The 21,604-nt window shown below is 34.0% G+C and overlaps 1 protein-coding gene across 1 annotated transcript in view; it reads right to left on the bottom strand.

Annotated features, from left to right (window-relative positions):
- Positions 1-14,253, bottom strand: part of LOC133202496 (uncharacterized) — a 16,467-nt gene extending 2,214 nt beyond the window's left edge. The window contains 7 exon segments of the mRNA XM_061338336.1: positions 309-526; positions 958-1,874; positions 4,150-4,995; positions 5,690-6,373; positions 6,596-7,750; positions 13,548-13,564; positions 14,147-14,253. Coding sequence (XP_061194320.1) covers positions 309-526; positions 958-1,874; positions 4,150-4,995; positions 5,690-6,373; positions 6,596-7,750; positions 13,548-13,564; positions 14,147-14,253 — 3,944 coding nt within the window.
- Positions 14,254-21,604: the final 7,351 nt, after the last annotated feature.

The following is a 21,604-nucleotide window of genomic DNA, read 5'->3' on the forward strand; positions in this document are numbered from 1 at the left end:
GTAGTTAAATACCTTTTCATTCATTTTAAAAACTATTCACAAACATTCCTAATTAAGTAACATCCTAATATGACAAATTGCATAGGTAATTATAAAATAAATTACATCATAAAACATATTGTAAAGTTTTTTGGTTTAGAAATCAGAAAATAAGACTGATCCTGAGTACAGGTGTACCAAAATGTTGGATGATTATAAAATACATTTTTAATTTATCAAAAGTATGGTAATTAATCATAATAATAATCTTTTATAGCAATGATATCAAAAGATCATCAAATAAATTCCTATCAAATCAAATGACTTACTTCTGAGCCCCTGTGTCCCTTTTGGTTTTGTGATGAATATCATTCCAGGTAACCACATTGTCTTTTCCAGTGGTTCTGGAATAACCAATGGTAAAGGTCAGTTTTCTGTCGAAAGCCTTCTGTAACAGTCTTAGAACTTTTCTGCCCTCCTCGTTGTCTGGGAGAAATCCTCGTCGCTCTGTTCCATCATAAGGTTGACCAGGGTTAGGATGCTCTGGCTGTTTGAAAAAAAAAAGTTTCAAAATAGTATAAAGCTATTTAAAAGTATACACTTGAAATACAAGTTGTCTCCTGCAAAGACAGCATCAATTTGTTTCAGCTTTCATTATATAAATATAATACTTGATTTTAATTAAATAGTAAATGAAAACCATATGAATGTGTGGCATGTTAAATTCTACCTTCAGTAAAATATGATTATAATAGTGAACAAGCTTATAATAAATTGATGCATACAGTGAAGTTATTTTCATTCCCTGTATTTTTAACATATTTTGTAAATTAAATGGATGTAATGAAATATGAACCAAAACCGTCTGACCCTGGGACTACGTTTTAAGCATGTTTTACTGTACATCAAAACTTGAAATTAATTTTAATTCTTTTTTCTGTAATTTACCCACAATTCCATGTAATATGTTTTCCTCACCCCTTGAATTCCTGAATCAAACTTGTATTTGACAATGATTGTTCCACATCCTTCATATCCAGGCAATGACCTTCTTTCTCTTTCTTCAGTCATTTCTCCTGGGGGTTGATTTCCAGTAATTTCTCCAAAAATCTTCCCGCACACAGGACATGCCTGTTTGTGTTGGGAAAAAGACTGTGTTAGACAGCCTTTACAAAATTCATGACCACAGGTGAGTTTAATGCCATTTTTTATATCATCCAAACAAATGACACAGCCTGCTGTTTCACCAGCATCACCCGGGTCCTCTTTTCTGTCATCATCATTAGAATCACTGCTTTCACTATCATCACCTAACCCAATAATGTTCAAGTTTCCCTCCTTTTTCCCAGCTGAAGTTGTCTTTATATCAGTTTCACTATTATCATAACTGCCCATTGTAACACTGCTCATGGAAATAAGATCCTCAATGTTTTGTTTCTTGTCCTGTTTCTTAGTCCCTGTGCTTGGCCTTTTGTCATACATTGATTTGGACCTCAAATATCCTGTTTTAGGACGTGCACCAGTTTTTCTGATATCAAATTCTTTTTGATCATCTGTAGTTCCTCCAGAATTTGACTGGGACCAACTGTTTTGTCTGTTGAGGTATCCATGGTGACCATTAACAGGTGTTTTGTCCCCATATCCTAATACTGTATCACTTGCAGGTCTTGATCTGTTATGATGGCTGGATGGAGTTTGGACAGTTTCATTTGCTTTTTTGCTGACATTGCATTCAAACACATCCACTAGTGACTTAGTAACAGCAGGATTTTTGTTTATCAAATGAAGTTCCTTTACAGCACATTTGGACTGATGGTCTTGACAGAAGTCAGCAAGAACATGAAAGAGAGTTAAACAGCATTTTCTCAAGTCCTCAAAGCGCCTCTCAAAGTAACCTGAATTTAAGCAAAAGTTACAGTTTAACAGTCAATAAAAACTACTTAGTAATACAGTACTGCATAAATGTTTTTCAAAATTGAAATACACCGTATGTATATAGGGCAGATATGTATATGTATTAAGTTTGATAATAAAAAAAAATTTTTTTTTTAAAGGATGATGGATCTATAGTTAAGACAAAGTCTACAACCAAATGAATAATTTGGTAATACGCATCCCTATATTCAACATCCAAACAAGTTTGGTCTGGGTAATTATAAGGTTTAGAGTTACATGTGAGTGGACCTCCTCCAAAACTTTAATGAGAAAATATAGATCAGACTAGCATCTGAAGCAAGTCTGGGAGTGTACATTATATAAATAATGCATGTAGTTGAGGGTAACATTGACCTGCTACTAACAAAACAAGAGATGTTTGTGAAACATTTATCCCCCCCCCCTCCCCCCGGACATACATTTTAGGGTGCACAAGCCTTTATTATGGGCAGTGTACATGGAAATAAAATTGACCTTTTGAACTTAAAATCAATAGGGGTCATCTACCGGTACTATCTGAGATGTCTCACACAGAAATAGTCTTCTACATCACATCTTTGGCAAAAACATATGTTTCTCATGATATATCAGTGATTAATTAGTTCAATCTTTGCAGAGATAACGAATGGAAAGCAAAAACCCGGAATTTTTCTCAGTCCAAGGAGCATAACTCTGTCAAAAATTGCTCAATCATACCCAAAATCATACCCAAAACAGAACTTGACCTACATATTCTTATGATAAATCTGTCTACTAAATTTCATTTCAGTATGTGCAACCTCTGCAAAGAAATGAACGGAAACTGCAAATAATTGGAATTTTTTTAAGTCCAAGGGGCATACTGTTAACCAACTTTAATTCATGAGATATTCACATATTTCGCGACCTACTTTTACCTGCGAATATTAATTGCCATGAACCATTTATTTTGCTTTGATTTTGTAGAGCATGTTTCCTCAGTGCGAAAAATTAATTGGTGAGGATTGATTTTAAACTGACATATCGCGAAAAAAAGATGACGCGAATAATAGTTGGTTTACAGTAACTCTGTCAAATTTGCTTAATCATATCCAAAACAATAGATATTCTTATGATAAATCTGTATACCAAATTTCATTTCAGTATGTTCAACCTCTGCAAAGAAATGAACGGAAACTGCAAAGAATTGGAATTTTTCTACATCCAAGGGGCATAACTCTGTCAAAAATTGCTCGATCGTACCCAAAACAGAGCTTGACTTACAAATTCTTATGATAAATCTGTATATCAAATTTCATTTCAGTATATGCAACCTCTGCGAAGAAAATGAACGGAAACTGTTGGTGGACCGATAGACAGACTGACTGACAGACAGAAGCAAAGCAATATGCCCTCCCTTCTTCTAAGGGGGGCATAATAAGTATCTGATTCACAAAGAGAGAGGAACATGGAATTCTGATCTTATGAAGTTTGGTTACAAGTATAAAGAAGTGTTTTCAACTGGCCCATTAGCTTCTATAGCAATTTTCCCTGTATAAAGAGAAAAAAGCTAGGTTTATACTTAGAGTCATACAAAAGGTATAATTAGAGATGAATTTTTAAATTTTTGAGAATTCATGAGAAATTGAGCTATGATGCTTCACACCAGCATATTTCATGATGCAAGTTAGCGCTTCATGATAAATATGCAAGTGTGAAGCGTTGTAGTTCATGTACCTCATGAGTTCTCAAAAATTAAATTCATATCATATCTAATTAATTGAAGACTTGCCACATATTTTTGTCATTCAATGATCATTTTTTAAAAAATAGTTTGCACTATTTTTTGACTTCAGTCATATCACAAAGGGAATATTCTTAGGTACTCATCCCACGGTAGTTCATGAGAACATGAACTTTTTCTACTTTTCAAAGAATTTTAAAGAAAAACATTTGGAAATGTAAATATATCAAAATGTTTTCATGTAAATTGCTCTCATTCAAATGCATTTATGAGGAAAATTCTATTTACAAATGTACTTTGAACAGTTTCTTTGAAACTCAACAAAACACAAAATGAGGAAAAGTAATGACAAGGTCATATGGATGGACAAGGTCACAAAGTTTTTACAAAGTTTTATCACTCTTGGATGGTTTTCTTTGAAACTTAATTGCTAAATACAAAATAGAAAAGGACAAAAAGGAGGTTGGATGGATAGAAGAGGGATAACAAAACACTACATTTACCATGTATATATAGAGAATAAAAACATATACCTGCTCCAATTAAAGGCATGGCAAATTTCCTCGATTTCCTGTAAGTGTTGATTTTATTGAATATGTGCTTCAGTGTTTCTCCATATGAATTCAGACTCCTCTCATCTGTAATTGACATTGAATTAATGACAGCATGTGCAACAAATTTAACATTTAAATTTCCTCCACTGCATGTTTCAATATCTCCAGGCTCCCATTTACTTGTGCCATATGAATATTTGCTTCTGATTTTTGTATAACTTTCACTATATTTTGAACCCCCTGCAGTAGCTATTGCTTTTGCTAATGGACCAATCCCAGACATTCTATCATCATTGCTGCAAATTATTGCATCTCCTTGAAACCTTACTATACTACCAGTATAGATCTTCACCAACATAAAATCTTCAAAACTGAACACTTTCACAAGCTCTTTTCCAATTTTTTCATCACCGAGCTTCAGAAGTTTCTTGGAGTGGTTCTGTCTGGTGGTCTCATGTTTTCTAACATTACTGCTTGAACCTGCTGACAATGTTTCTGTGTTTGGTTCAGGATTCTTGGCAACAGAACTTGATTCTGAAAAATGATTTCTTCTTCCATCACAGCTTGTGCTTTCAGGCTTCTCTCTGACTGATGGCGATGTCAAGGTTTTCATCAATGCCGGATAACGGGACCTTGCAGTGGATATGGAAAGAGATGAAGGGTCATCTCTGTAATGATGGTAAGCTGATTTGACCTCTGTACAGACACTTGGATCAATGTCCACAATAATAACCTCCTCCAGCCAGATCGGTTTCTGTTTACTGTATTCATGAATTCCCAGCACATACATTTCTGCACACAATTTCAAAGGTACTCCAAAAATGCCTGAAAATAACAAGATATCTTTTGAACAATCAAATTACCAAGGTATAGATGAATTCCCTTTTTCAAAACATACCTCAGGCCATATATGCACCCATGAATTTGTTTCCATAACTTTGAATGACATGGATAATGACAATTATGTTAACAAGATAGGAAAATTGAATTCTTCCTTTTCTTAAAATAATTATTACCGAGGCCTATAAAATATATTCTGTAACATGCTTTTACTATGAATGCTACTGGACCTTGAACTAAATGGGGGCAGGATATTAATTCAAAATTGTTATACAAGTATGTATTTTCAACATTTCAAGGTACACATTTTCTGACTTTTGAATTTGACACAGAGTCCAGGACATAAAATATTTCTGGTCATAGGCAGAAATAAAAATCATTTGAATTAATTTATTCTGTAATGGCAGTTTCTGATGTCAGACACTGAAGCACTACTAATTAAGTTTTAATTCATTATAGTTTAAAAGTTGCACTTGGTCTTGTAGGAATTCCTCTTGAGTTTTATGTATCAATTACATTTTTGAAACTTGTATCCAATGTTTAGCAATCATAACTCTCAAAGTATATTGGTATGGTTATGTGTACCAAAATTAATATATATTGGATCAAAACTTTATGAGGTGTAAATGTGTCTCTTATAAATGACAATCTGAAAAGAAAAGATTTTATAAATATGTACCTGCGCTTATTGCTGGCATTGCTACAGATGAAAGCATAAGCTTTTCTGTCTTTTCTAAAATATTTTTGATGGTTTGATTCAAATTCAAAAGGCACACAGTTTTGTCTGGATACTGATTCCATCTAGGACCAACAGCATTCAGTATAACCTGAAATTTTTTTTTCAAATTTCCAGGGGAGGTTTTTACTACTTCTGTTGTATTCAAGGCCCGGTTGAGAGAAGCAAGTATGCTCATGCATTCTGTGTTGAACCCGTATCCAGCAGCTTCACTAATAGCTACTGCAACACCAGCACCATGTGACAAATTTTCATTAGCAGCATTCACAACTGCATCTGCTTTTACATTCAGAATGGACCCCTCCAAAACTTTCACACTAATATTTCCTGCTTTAAACTGTAACGACTGACTACTTGCTGGTGGGTTTGTCTGAGCAGTAGCCCTGGCAACATTCTGCACTGTTCCCCCAAAATGTTGAGTATAACGTGAATTTACTGCTGAAAGTGAAATTGAAAATGGGTCTTCCTTGAATTTTGTTGATGCCACCAACAATTCTTTTATCACTTCAGGATTATTATCCACCAAGTGTATCTCTTTTAAACAGACTGGGTAATTATCACGGCAAAATTGGACTATTCCAAGGATATAGGATTCAGCACATAATTTCAATGGCACACAAGGGTTTCCTAGAATATGAAAAATGTTAATAAAAATATTTAAATGTAAAAAATATATACATCTAATAAAATATATCCTATAAAAGATAAGTGATTCAACAAGCATTCTGAGAGTATTGTATAAGAAATACTAGTCTAATCTTCTAATATTGGCAAGTGTAATTTGGTTCCCCTAAAAATTTTTTAAAAAGTTATGTAGAATAAAAAGTATATTAATTTAACACCTCTAACCTGAACTTATTGCTGGCATGGCAAGGGAGATAATGGACAATGATTCTGCCTTCCCCAACAAATTTTGAACAGTCTGTCTTAATAACTGCAAGAAAAATTCTTTATCTTCATAATCAGTCCAACAAGGACCAACTGCATGAAGTATGAACCTAAACTTGTAACTCAAATTTCCAGGTCTACTTGAATAGCATTTAGAAATCTCTAATTTTGGACCCTCTACTTCGAGCAGTTTGTCACATTCCCTAGAGTAATCATAGCCAGCAACCTCATATATTGCTTTGGAAACACCGGCTTCAAATATGAGGTACTCATTGGCTGCATTCACAATGGCATCCACCTTAACATCTAGAATGGAACTCTGGTATATTTTTACTCTCAATGTTCCAATTATAAAATTCATTTTTTCTTGGCTATGTGTGGATTTTTGAGTTGGAGAAAGTGTTGTCTGACTTGAAATTTCGTGAGATTGGAATGAGGAACCATGTGTAGAATTTTTTTCAACTGATGAAGGCATCTGACTTGAAACTGCAGAAGACTGGATTGAGGAAACATGTGTAGAATTTTTTTCAACTGATGAAGGTATCTGACTTGAAACTGTAGAAGATTGGAATGAGGAAACATGTGTAGAATTTTTTTCCACTGATGAAGGCAGCTGACTTGAAACTGTAGAAGCTTGGAATGAGGAACCATGTGTAGAATTTTTGTCAACTGATGAAAACATCTGAGTTGAAACTGCAGAAGATTGGAATGAGGAACCATGTGTAGAATTTTTTCCAACTAATGAAGGCATCTGACTTGAAACTGTAGAAGATTGAAATGAGGCTCCATGCATTAAATTTTTCCACCTGTTATATTCAGCACACAGAGCTTCCAGAGCTTTATCCAATACAGTTTGGTTCTCACTTAACACACATATTCTTCTTGATGGAAAAGACACAGGAATAAAGACCAAACAATCACTACCAGTCAATTTACGCAATAATGATGATGAGCACAGCTCATAACTGACATCATCATTCAACTCAACAAACCACAATTGTGATAACTTTTCTTCAATGTCTTTGACTATCTTTATGACTTCTGCACTCCTTTCTCTTGAAAATGCTTCTATCTTGTTTTTTAACAAATATGTTGACTTGTCATTCAACTCCTTTACTTTTTGAGCAAAAAAATGATTTATAAGTTCATATTGTACATCTGTGATATTCCATCTGTGTTTTCCAGCAGAATGTTCAAAAGTAAAATTTCCACGAAACATTTGTGGATGATCGCAGACATAATCTGACTGTTAAGGAAAGTGTATTTCAGTATTAAGTATCACAAATTGTAAAAAAAAAAATGTTGAGGGGATATATTAATTTTGAATTTCAATCTTATGAAATAGAATTAAACCTACTGACTTCACTAGTTTACCTATTATGGCTATAACAAAAAGCCAAATTGAATAGTCCATAATGCTCACCTGAGTCACTTAAATTTGCTCTCTCTCTCAATAAAGGATAAATATAATAAGCTTGAATTCAAAGGCTACACATCTAAGATTGCATACAAGTATTATTAAATTAATCAAACAGACAGTCCTGTTGTTTTTTCATGAAGTTGATATTTAGCAAGTAAAATCCTTAAACCCTACTGTGAAGGTTTTCTCTTAAACAAGAGATCCAAGGGCCTTGAATCGCTCTTCTGATGAACTGTACAACCTATCACTTCTATGAAGCCTCTAAGTATCCTGTATATTTAGATAAAGTCTTGAAATTCCAAAGGTAGGTCATTATTTTAGATGAAACACTCTGAGAACCCAAGATGATTCTAAGCCAATTAGTTCCTGAGAGTAGGTCATGGTGACCTACTTATCACTTGTCATTCTCTGAGGACCCATGATGCATCAAATAAGTTTGATGATTCTAAGCCAATTAATACCCAAAATATTTTTAAAATTATAACCATAAAATTTCAAAAATACATGTAGGTCACGGTTACCTACTTTTCAATTGTTGTACTCAGAGGACCCAAGATGCATCAATTGACAAAGGACAAGATAGGCTAAGACCCCTTTTTGGCCCCTGGTTTGGGGTGTCTTTTAGAATGATGCAACAATTTATCAATGAAAGCCTGTGTCACCCCTGCTACAAAATGAGTATTGGTTGTAAGTTATGGGATACACAGAGGTAAGAGGAAGGTCGGAAAATATGTCAATTCCCAAATTTTCTAATGTTTATGCAAATTTTCATCAATTTTACAGCACATTTTGTTTCAGAAAACATAGAGCACAAGCTTGCCTATCTACCAAATTGATATATTTCATACTCTAGCAACATATGTATCTTGTGTATAAAAATCTCAGATAGGCAAGCTTGTGCTCTATGTTTCCCGAAGTGAAAAGTATCTCAAATTTGACGAAATTCCACCATAGTTGAGGAAATTCGGGAAAATGGCTTACTACGGCACCATCTTGTGGCCTCCGTGTAAGCTTTGAATCAAAATTAGTGCTGGTTTTAAAACAAGCATCATTTTAACTTCTTAACTACAAACTATCACAATTTTAACTATGCTCCGATTTTTACATAAAAAAAGGGGCCAGATTCGGCCGTTACCATACCTTTTCCTTTGATGATTCTAAGCCAATTACTACCTGAAAAATATTTAATTAAAGCCATAAATTTTCAAAAGTAGGTCATGGTGACCTACCTTTTTTTTGTCATACTCCCAAGATCCAAGATGCATCAACTGACAAAGTTTAATGATTTTAAGCCAATTAGTACCTGAAATATTTAATTAAAGCCATAAATTTTGAAAAGTAAGTCACAGTGACCTACTTTTCAGTCGACCTATTCCGAAGACCCAAGGTGCATCAATTGACAAAGTTTGATGATTCTAGGCCAATTTAGTACCCGAAATATTTAATTATAGTCATATAAATTGAAAAGTAGGTCATGGTGACCTACTTTTCAGCCGAACTACTCCAATGACTAAAGATGCATCAACTGACAAAGTTTGATGATTCTTAACCAATTAGTACCTGAAATTATTAATTATAGTCATATAAATTGAAAAGTAGGTCACAGTGACCTACTTTTCAATTTATATGACTATAATTAATTATTTCAGGTACTAATTGGTTTAGAATCATCACAGTGACCTACTTTTCAGTTGACGTTTTTTGAGGACCCAAGATATATCAACTTACAAAGTTTTATGATCATAGGCCTTAAAATGTCCAAATTATGCCTCAAAAATGCTTTGAAATCGAATGCCTGCAAAGTTCAAAATGTAGGTCCCTGTGACTTACATCTTAATCAATACGTTTTATGGCCCCAAGATGCATCATCTTACAAGATTTAATGATTCTAAACCTCTCATTATTTGAATTAATGACCTTAATTTTTTTGAAAAAGATTAGCCAAAAATTTAAAAAGTAGGTCAAGGTGACCTACTTTTTAGGTGACTTACTTTGAGGAGCAATATACATCAACTGAAAAACTGAAAGTTTGATGATCATAGGCCTTAAATTGTTCAAAATATGCCTCTAAATCATTTTGAAAAAGAATGACTGCAAAATTTAAAAAGTAGGTCACCGTGACCTACTTTTTAATCAGCATGATATGAGGGCCTTAGATGCATCAACTGACAAGATTTGATGATCATAGTCCTTATAGTAAACAAAATATCAACATTTTAATAAAATGTAATTTTTGGTCAACTTTGAAGTGACCTTGAGACCACGCCCTTTGCCCCAGGGTGATGCCTTAAACAATTTTAATCTTTAACAATTCCTCAACCTTTTGTGTAAGTTTGGTGATAATCTGCCCAGTGGTTCTTGAGAAGAAGATTTTTTAGCAACCAGTACTTTTGTTTCTATTTTCCTAATTATCTCCCCTTGTTTAAGGGTCACAACCCTAGTTTAAGTATAAACAGGAGCCCTTGGGCCAAGGATACCCTGTGACAAATTTGACAATAATTGGCCGAGGGGTTCTTGAGGTATGGCCCATATTCTAAAAAGTTTACGCAAACTGCACAAATGGCCATAGCATTAGCTCTTTGAGCCTTTGGCTCAGAAGAGCTAACAAAACAACATGATTAATGCTCATCTGAGATACCATGGCCCTGATTTTCCTCAGAGGACTTTTAAAAGATCCCCCTCTTCTTTGTTCCCATGATTTTTTGTCCCTATATTGTATCCCCACTCTAGCTACATATATGCACTCTCTACCATTGGCTCATACATTCACCTCTGTCGTTGGCTCGCGTATATCACAGTGATAAGCATGAGAAATAGTGCGTTTGTTTTAATTCATTATAATCAAATGTCTGAGCTAATGATAGTCCTTAAAGATAGATATTTACTAAATAAATATAAAACTATTAGTTTAATTTAAAATAATTTTTGAAGCGTTATGCTTTTTACGTTACGTCAAAAATCTTGACGCGTGCCCATTGCAGAAGTGTCTGAGAAAGGAACGAACGACAACTCTGCATAGGAGATTGACATACATGGTAATGCTTCAATATGACCCGAGAAATTCTTTTCTGCATAAATGCATAATGTAAAATTCATCCCCACCTTAATCTCATGAATTCGAGAAAAAAACCACTTCGGAATGTTTGCATATCAAATATGTTTTAGTGTGGCTATGCTACTCTAGAACACACTTTTTTTTTTTTTTTTTTAAATTTCTTCATATTCTTTGAGTAAAATTAAATCCTAGTCCAGCTTCACCCTTATAACCACTTGGACAAATTTCTATCAGAAAAGCTCACTTAAGCTTTTTGCTCAGGTGAACTCAAAAACTATAAAATGACAAAAATATTGAAACTCATTGTTTGAGATGATAAAGTAAAACAGAAAAAACAAGAGGCCCATGGGCCTTGAATCGCTCTTCTGATAAACTGTACAACCTATCACTTCTATTTGAAGCCTCGAAGTATCCTGTATATTTACATAAACCCTTGAAATTCCAATTCACACTCTGAGAACCCAAGATGATTCTAAGCCAATTAGTACCTGAGAGTTGGTCATGGTGACCTACTTATCACTTGTCATTCTCTGAGGACCCATCAACTAAGTTTGATGATTCTAAGCCAACTAATACCTAAAATATTTTTTAAAATTATAATCATAAAATTTTATAAGTAAGTCAAAGTGACCTACTTTTCAATTGTTTTACTCCAAGGGCCCAAGATGCATCAACTGACAAAGTTTGATGATTCTAAGCCAATTAGTACCTGTAATATTTAATTAAAGCCATAAATTTTCAAAAGTAGGTCACTGGACCTACTTTTCAGTTGCTGTACTCCGAGGACCAAAGATACATCGACTGACAAAGTTTGATGATTCTAGCCAATAAGTACCCGAAATATTTAATTACAGCCATAAATTTTCCGAAAGTAGGTCAAGGTGACCTACTTTTTAGTCGACCTACTCCGAAGACCCATGACGCATCAACTGACAAAGTTTGATGATTCTAAGCCAATTAGTACCCGAAATATTTAATTAAAGCCATAAATTTTCAAAAGTAGGTCACAATGACCTACTTTTCAGTCAACCTACTCCGAGGACCAAAGATGCATCAACTGACAAATTTTGACGATTCTAAGCCAAATAATTCCTGAAAATATTAAATACAGCCATAAAATTTCAAAAGTAGGTCACGGTGACCTACTTTTCAGTTGTTGTACTCCGAGGACCCATGACGCATAAACTGACAAAGTTTTATGATTCTAAGCCAATTAGTACCCGAAATATTTAATTAACGCCATAAATTTTCAAAAGTAGGTCACTGTGACCTACTTTTTAGTCGACCTACTCCAAAGACCCAAGATGCATCAACTGACAAAGTTTGATGATTCTAAGCCAATTAGTACCTGAAATATTTAATTATAGTCATATAAATTGAAAAGTAGGTCACGGTGACTTACTTTTCAGTTGACCTTTTTTGAGGACCCAAGATGCATCAACTTCCAAAGTTTTATGATCATAGGATTTAAAATGTCCAAATTATGCCTCTAAAATGCTTTGAAATCGAATGCCTGCAAAGTTCAAAAAGTAGGTCACTGTGACCTACTTTTTAATAAATATGTTTTATGGCCCCAAGATGCATCATCTTACAAGATTTAATGATTCTAAGCCTCCCCGTATTCGAATTAATGACCTTAATTGTTTTAAAAAAGATTAGCCATAAAATTCAAAAAGTAGGTCAAGGTGACCTACTTTTTAGTTGACGTACTTTGAGGACCCAAGATGCATCAACTGACAAAGTTTGATGATTATAGGCCTTAAATTGTTCAAAATATGCCTCTAAATCATTTTGAAAAAGAATGGCCGCAAAATTTAAAAAATAGGTCACCGTGACCTACTTTTGAGTCAACATGATATGAGGTCCTTAGATGCATCAACTGACAAGATTTGATGATCCTAGTCCTTCTAGTCAGCAAAATATCAACATTTTAATAAAATGTAATTTTTGGTCAACTTTGAAGTGACCTTGAGACCACGCCCTTTGCCCCAGGGTAAATCCCCGTGCAAATTTTAATCTACAACATATCCTCATTCTTTTGTGTAAGTTTGGTGATAATCTGCCCAGTGGTTCTTGAGAAGAAGATTTTTTAGCAACCAGTACTTTTGTTTCTATTTTCCTAATTATCTCCCCTTGTTAAAGGGTCACAACCCCAGTTTTAGTATAAAAGGGAGCCCTTGGGCCAAGGATACCCTGTGACAAATTTGACAATAATTGGCCAAGGGGTTCTTGAGTTATGGCCCATATTCTAAAAAGTTTACGCACACCGCACACCTCACACCGCACAAATGGCCATAGCATTAGCTCTTTGAGCCTTTGGCTCAGAAGAGCTAAAAACACATCTTCACAAATCCAGCATAGATAATTTACCTACGTAATAGCTTACCTGGACTTGAGCAACTAAAATGTGCTGACATAAACAATTTAAATATACTCACCCATTTGTATGGAGGACCTGTAATGCAAAAGTAAAATTTTATATGCTTTTGCTTTACACGTACAGAGAACATAATTATCCTTCTTTATTCATATTATGTATGAGGGTTGTTCGGAAAGTTCAGGGACCATGTCAATCTTTGTTATACTTTTTTCAAGAAATTTAAAATAAGCACATTAATACATGTAAAAATATTTATTTTGTTGATGTGTGAAGTTTCATTCCATTTGATTTAATAGAAAGAATGTTACTTAACTTTAAAATCATCATGTTTTGGTACCACGGAACAGCCTCAACAACATTGTAACGTCAAAAACATAGCATCATGAGGTTCACAAATATACTCTCAATCCTTATACATTTCACACAGTATGTCCCAATACTCACTCATTCAAAATGTTTCTCTTTCACTTGAAATTTATTTTGCTAACATTTCTTCCAATAGCATAATTATAAATGTCAATGTTATAATTTTTTTACAGCGTAACTGTGCTTTTCAAAGATTAGCCACTGTGAAGGGCCTGTCTCTTTCCATGACTTAATTACTAGCTTTTTAATGTTTTTGATCAGATTTTTACAGCTAGATATCCGTTTTCTCACAGATCGTCTTCCTGTGATGCAGAGTCTCTATCATTCATATACCAGCTGTGCCATTTGCACACACAGGCACAACTTGCTTTTGACATATTCCCTGCTTCCTCCATCATTTTGCAAAGTTCTTTTCTGAAGTTTTCCAGAGTACAACACATTATGTTGTTAACTGCTGCTACATGACGTTCTACGACGTCATCTTTTTTTGCCTTTTTACAATGAGGACTACCTATCTTTTGAAATTGATTTCTTTTCAACGAAACAAAATATTAAGTAATAACTTTAATAAAAAATTATGTTACAATTCTTTATCTGAATGTCTAGAAATTTTTTTCATTTCTGTGCCATTGAACAGAGAATAAGGCTACAGACATTATATAGTGTATTGTTTGTAAATTTCTAAATTTTGACCTGCTCTGTGATCCGATTTTCACAGATTTTAACTCTGAATAAGTCTGAAATAAACTAGGATATTTTAATTTATTTAATACACATCATTCAAATTAATTGCTAATACATTTCTATCAAATTTGGATATAATATGAAGTTAAGTAAAAAAGTTATGACAGAAGTCCATGAACTTTCCCAACACCCTCATAAAAAGTCAAGCTAGTTAAAAGACATTTGGGAACATTTCCTTCTTCCTTTTTTTTTTTTTTTAAATTTTTCTCCAGTACTTTTTTGCCTGCAAGTGTCCTCAGAAACTACTCATCCGAATGAGATGAAACCTAATTAGGATTCTCAGGCATGTTGTGTAGACGTGCGGAACAAAGGTCATTTTGCATGTGTGCATGGGCATGCATGCAATTTTTGAGGATATGCTCTGAACCTCAGTATATAAACTAATATCAGTGGTACAGACAAGATGTGCTTGAATTACATGTAGCAAGAAACCATACGCATGAAGATGCACTTTGCTCTGATTGGCTGGGACCAAAATCTCAATAACTTCCTTATTTTTTGACAAAATACATTAAAATTTAAAGCATAGGCATATATTATGAGGTTCTAAGACAATGATATATATACCTGTAGAACACTTGAAAACATGCACATATAAGTGTGCTGCAATTTGATTGGCTGAAACTTGAATTTGCTATAATTTAAATTCTTAGTTTTGAACAAAACAGGATGAAATTTAGAATGTACATATATGTATAAAGCATCCTTACATTATGCTGCTATTAAAACCGAATGCAAAGACATGCACACACATGCGCTGAATTCTGATTGGCTTGATACTTATGATAATATATCTTTTATTTTTCAATGAAATTCTTGAATATTTAAACAAATAGGTATATATTGTGAGATACTAATAGGAAAATATATGTGAAAAATCTAGAAAACATGTGCAAGCACATGAACTGAAATTTGATTGACTTGTACAAATATATTGCAATTACTGTGGAAATTAAATAAAGTGTAATTTAATGAAGCTTCTAGGAAATGGGGTACCTGAAAGGAGTTTGGGAGCTGTGTGCGTAATATCTGTAACAGTTCCAGTTACAATTAGAAGTAGTTTGTTTTGGATTGAAACAGCTAAGTGTAAAACTTTGAAGTATTTTTTTGAACTTTGGACTGTGTCAAACCACAAATCCCCCCACCTTGTTGCATTGACAAGGGACACACATCCTATATACACAGATACATATACAGAGGTTGGCATGTATATTCTTGAGAAAATTTTTAAATGAGAACACCTATTACATGGAGGATTTACTCTTTCTTAGACTGACATCTTTCTATCACGATAATAGGAGAAGATAAATCCCTTCACCTGAACATACATGAATCCCTTTTATACAAGGCCTTTTTGTAGCATTAGTTTGGTTCATATTAGTCCAGTGATTCTGAAGAATCCAACACAATCATACATGTGCATATTATATACAGACTTACATATATACCCGTATACGAACATACAATCTGATAAACTAAGATTACATGAGCTCATTTGATCCCCTGGCTCTGGCAATTTTTTTTCATCCATATTTTAAAAGCAGCCTTTTTTGTCCATTATGGGAAAGAATTTAACATTGAAATCTCCACAGCAGTTGGGATAGTATTGTTCATTTTTGGAATACATGACGACATTTTCCAGGGGAAGCTGCCCTTGTTCAGCTGTGATTTTAAGACAGGTGACTGAGGTGAGCTAAAATTGTAGGAAAGGTAGATCGAGACATGAAAAGAAAATACACAACCTTATGGACAGACAAAGATAACAATTTATATACCCACCATGATCTTTTCATATAAAAACATGTAGGTATAACAAATAGCCTATGACTTAATATACAGATAATACATAAAGGTATACCTTCACCAAAGCAACTCTTAAAAACTTCAGTTTAATGATTAATACTTGTACCTGATGGACATTGGTCATCTACATCCATTGGTTCTTCTTTATCAGCTGTGTCCATCATCAAGTTAGATCAAAAAGCTTTCCACACACATTTGACTGAAAATAGACACATACATTCACTGCAAGAGGTCATTTTCCTTTCTAACCATGTTTTAAGTATTAAGAGTTATAATATTGGGTTTACAAATTCATGTTACATATTATATATACAATATATTTACATTTCTAATTGTTTTTTCTGTGATAACTCTTTGAAAGTTAGGTGAGTTAATTACTTGATAAGTACAAGCGAATGTAAATTTTGCCAAGTGACAGGTCAGAAGCCAAATGTCAATCTTGCGCAGCTATCTTGGTGTCTGATGTCAGTGGGCAGGGACTATGGAAATTAACATGGAATACCTCGTGTATTTTAAATCATTTAGACAGGATTTTAAAGAGCAAGAGCCACTTAGGGCCTTTTTTGGCCCTGAGAATTTCTGAAAAAATCAAAACTGTACAGTTTTCATTGAAAATGAGTATTTATATAACATGGGACCCTTGGTGACGTGTATCTATTGAACATGATGTAATTTTCTCTCTAGTCAATGCATTATGACGTCATAAAATGCGTCATTTTTCCCATATCCTGTAAATTCACTTAAAAATGGCCAAAAGTTGAAGTATTTTTTAAATATTTCATATTGAGCACAACCTCTAATCCAAAATATGCAATTATATAATGAAAGATCTGTTTCTGAAGATCACAAAACATTTTTTTATTTTTTGGATTGTGGGCTGTGCTCATATTTGAGTTCTTTGCTAAAGGTAGTCAAATATGCATATTTTCTGCAAAATTCAAGAACATTGCATTTTCTAAAAGCCTAGCTGTTTTCCAATACCTCAATACTCAAAAAGAAATTTTGTAATAGGAAATGAATTAAAGCACTAAGTCTCTACTTTATTTTGATATATGAAATGGGACAGAGGGTGATAGTCAATTAATTGGTATAAGGACAGGGCCATTTTATGCATCAAAGTGAACCTAGCTCTTTACATTTTCAGTTTTATTTCACACATATGTAAATATAAGGAATCACCGTCTTGTTTGTTGGCTTTGCCAGGGACATCAACGACAGTTGGAAATATGGGATAATTATCCCAATATCCAACTGCCATTGATACCCTGGCATACACAACAAACAAGACAGTGATTCCTTAAAGGACTTATCGCATGATCTTTCAAAAATTGTAATTTCATGAAAAATATTATTTATAACCTTATTTATTAAAATACTGAATACAATAAACGTTGTTGAAAGCATATTTTAAGAGATATTGAGAGCTGAATTTCCTTCTACTTTTTTAACACCATGCACTTTTAGCATGTAGCATGAAAATATATATATATATATATATATATGTATATATATATATATATATATATATATATATATATATATATATATATATATATATATGCAAATATAAACTTTGTCATCTAATGATATTGAACACAACAGAAAAAAATATTTTGAGGAAAAAAGCCATACACTTTGAACGATAATTCAAAGTAACCCATGCCAAGTTCTTAAATGGAGCAATCCAATTAGTTCAAAACATTATTTTATCAAAGTTGATGTACCATTCTATGCTTATTTGAAGCAGAATCAACAAAAAGATGTCCTGTTGTGAGGACATGATTACCCCCACCCCCATCCCACCTCAACTTAATATGTGTAATCAATAGAACAAATTTCCAAACTTTTTTTATTAAGCATTCTTCAGAACTTGTGAATAATGGTTTTGAAAAACTTTGCAGCTTCTCTGAATGCATTTACTCCATCAGATCTTGATCATGTTGATAATAAGCATCACGTACCTCACAAACATTATTTTCTTGTATATCAAATTACCTCCATGACTTTTTAGTTCATAAGTGAGTGCTTTTAATTATTCTCAGCATCAAGTATTATTGTATAGTCTATTTATAGTCCCTCTATAACTTTTACAAATGCAAACATTTCGTAACTTTGCATATGCAGTTTACCGGTATTCACTGGATTTTAGGTAGTATTCACCAGAAAAATGTCAAATATTGATCTCAGCTTCTTCTCGATCAATACTGAATCTGAGATATTTTTTGGTGAACATTAAACCATATTCACCACCAAAAGAGTCTTTCATTGTTTATTATTATATGATTCAATAATTCCTGTCTTTTTGATTGGCTGAGATCCAACATATTGTAGAAAACATAGGTAATCAGAGATTACAGAGCTCACCTCAGCGAATGTTGTCTTTAAGTAAGGCAAAGTAAAACACTAAACTAATAATCTAGTAGTGCATGCAACATTTATGCAATTTTGGTCTGATATGGCTTGCTGCTTGGGAATGGACTTATCTAACTATTCATTTATTCAGAAAATGTAAGTCAAATCCAGCATCTAAAGCAAATTTGAGAGTGTTCATCCCTTGATGCATCATCCATGCAAGTTTGGTTCAGATAGGCCTTACAATTACTTGGAGATGAGATCTGCTTCAAAAACTTTAACCTGGTCACTCATCCAGAAAATATAGGTCAGATCCAGCATCTGAAGCAAGTCCAGTGGTGTGCATCCTTAGACGTATCATCCATGCAAGTTTGGTTAATATAGGGTTTACAGTGACTTGGAAATGAGATCTGCTCCAAAAACTTAAACCTAGTCACTCATCCGGAAATTATAGGTCAGATCCAGCATCTGAAGCAAGTCCAGTAGTGTGCATCCTTAGATGCATCATCCATGCAAGTTTGGTCAAGGTAGGGCTTATAGTTACTTGGAAATGAGATCTGCTCAAAAACTTTAACCTAATCACTCATCCAGAAAATATAGGTCAGATCCAGCATCTGAAGCAAGTCCAGTATTGTGCATCCTTAGATGTATCATCCATGCAAGTTTGGTCAATATAGGGCTTATAGTTACTTGGAAATGAGACCTGCTCCAAAAACTTTAACCTGCACCAAAAACTTTAACCAGCTCCAAAAACATCAACCTGGTCATTCTTCTGCTGAAATTGCAGCATCTGAAACCTTGACTGGTACAGTGAAACACACTAGAAGCATCCTCCATGCATCCCTGATTGATATAGGGCATAGAAGTACTTGAAAAGTAAACTGCTCCAAAAACTTTAACCTGGGACGCCGACACCGACACCGAGGGTATTACATAAGCTCCCTAAACTTTGTTGAGGTGAGCTAAAAATACTATGTTATTTTCACCTGCACATGGTGAATATAAAGATTTATTTTTCTCCACATTAGACTTAAAAAAGATCGGGAAATTCCAAACTGATACAAATAGTTTTGGAAAGTTATTTCACTTGCACTCATATGAACATGACATTAAGGCACATAGAATCTTGGGTGAGGGGAGGGTGTATGTGTGTGTGGTGGGAGGGGTGTTGCAGGGGGCCTGCCCCTCTCAGTGGCGGATCCAGAAGTTCTTATGGGGGGGGGGGTTGAGGCCCTTAGGGCCAAAGGGGGAGGGAATGGGAGGGGTGTCTCCCTCCTAAAGGTGTTCGGGGGTCCTCTCCCAAGAAATTTTCTTGAAAAATAACTCCAAATGGTGCATTTTCCAGCATTTTACATTGAATGAATTAGTTTTTTGCCACTTGTTTTTCAAAACCAACCTACCCAAATTTTCAAGAATTTGAACAAAAAATTAAAATTTTGGGATTTATTTTCAACTTCCATGTAAACATGAAAAATGAGACTTTTCTAAAAAAAAAAAAAAACAAACAAAAAAAAACAAAAAAAAAACAATAAATCAATCAATCCATGTAAAATCAGATAAAATTAGAAATATCGCCATTTGATATATAAAATCCAATTCTTTACTTTAAAATGCACATCCAATGTGTCGCATGTGAAGCTCTGACTACCAAAATACAACTGATGTGCCATTTCCCAACACTTAGAAAATTTGGATTCTGTGTAGAAACCCTAATTACTCTTTTCAACTACTTGACAATACTGTTCATATAATTTGCAATAAAAACAAATAATATTTCATATTGAAGAATAAATATAAATCATTTTGGCAAAATGTTGGAATAATTGCTTATTCTGGGGGGTGGGGGGGGGGGGGGTGGGGGTGGGGGGGTTAATTATAATTATTTCTAACATAAATGCACTCTTTAATTCTTTTTTTTTACCCACTTACATGTACTAGCCCAATGTTTAGAAAAAAGTCTTGAAAGTCTCAAAGGGTCTACTTTCCCAATATAGTTATGTCATGAAAATACTGCATCAGGGACGTTTATACTATAGTATGTACGTCCCTGATTGTTTTTTTTAAGTAATAATAATAATAACCACAGTTTATTCAAGTAAATAAAGTAACATTCAATTATCGAAGAAAGAAAATTCATGAAAGAATACCCGGTATTACTTTAACAATACCAAAACAATACCGTAATAACTATGTGCAGTTTTGGTTGTTAGTGTATTACCTTGTGTCATCACTAGCTGCATGGACTATCATGATCTCTGTACTGTTGATTACCTGTATATTGTGAGTGCTCAAGCATAAAGGGATTTCTCGTGGTGGCTGTATATTTCACCTCTTTGTGTAAAAGAATGGCTCACTTATGAAAGATATTGTTTAAATGACACTTCTAAAAATTTTTTTTTGATTGGGTGGGAGGTGTTTCCCACCCACCCACCCCCCCATACCCCCCTGAATCTGCCACTGCCTCTCCCCACCCTGAGAATTTAAGGTAAATTTTTAAATCTTAAGGATAAAAATATTCAATGAAAGCCCCTCCCCCCATTTTTGGACAGTAACATCCCACCACATAAAATTTTGATTTGGGAGTATCCTCCTCTTTTTTTAAGGGGGGGGGGGGCTTATCACAGATTTTTTTCAGGTAAGTTGTCAAATTTTCCCCTTTTCATGCCCCTGCTTTTTTTTTTCAAAATCGATCCTACATACATGCCTGAAATTTATTTTTCTACATGGCACCTGAAATAGAATTAAAATTCCAAATTGATACAACTGGTTATGTTGTTTATTTTAACCCCATTTTTCTTATTATGTTTGGCTAGTATTTCAGTAAATGTAAACAAGTAAGATGGCATGTAT

The sequence above is a fragment of the Saccostrea echinata genome, unplaced genomic scaffold (assembly GCF_033153115.1).
Source record: "Saccostrea echinata isolate AGI-Se365-2 ecotype Australia unplaced genomic scaffold, CSIRO_AGI_Sech_v1 ptg000047l, whole genome shotgun sequence".
Lineage (NCBI taxonomy): Eukaryota > Metazoa > Mollusca > Bivalvia > Ostreida > Ostreidae > Saccostrea > Saccostrea echinata.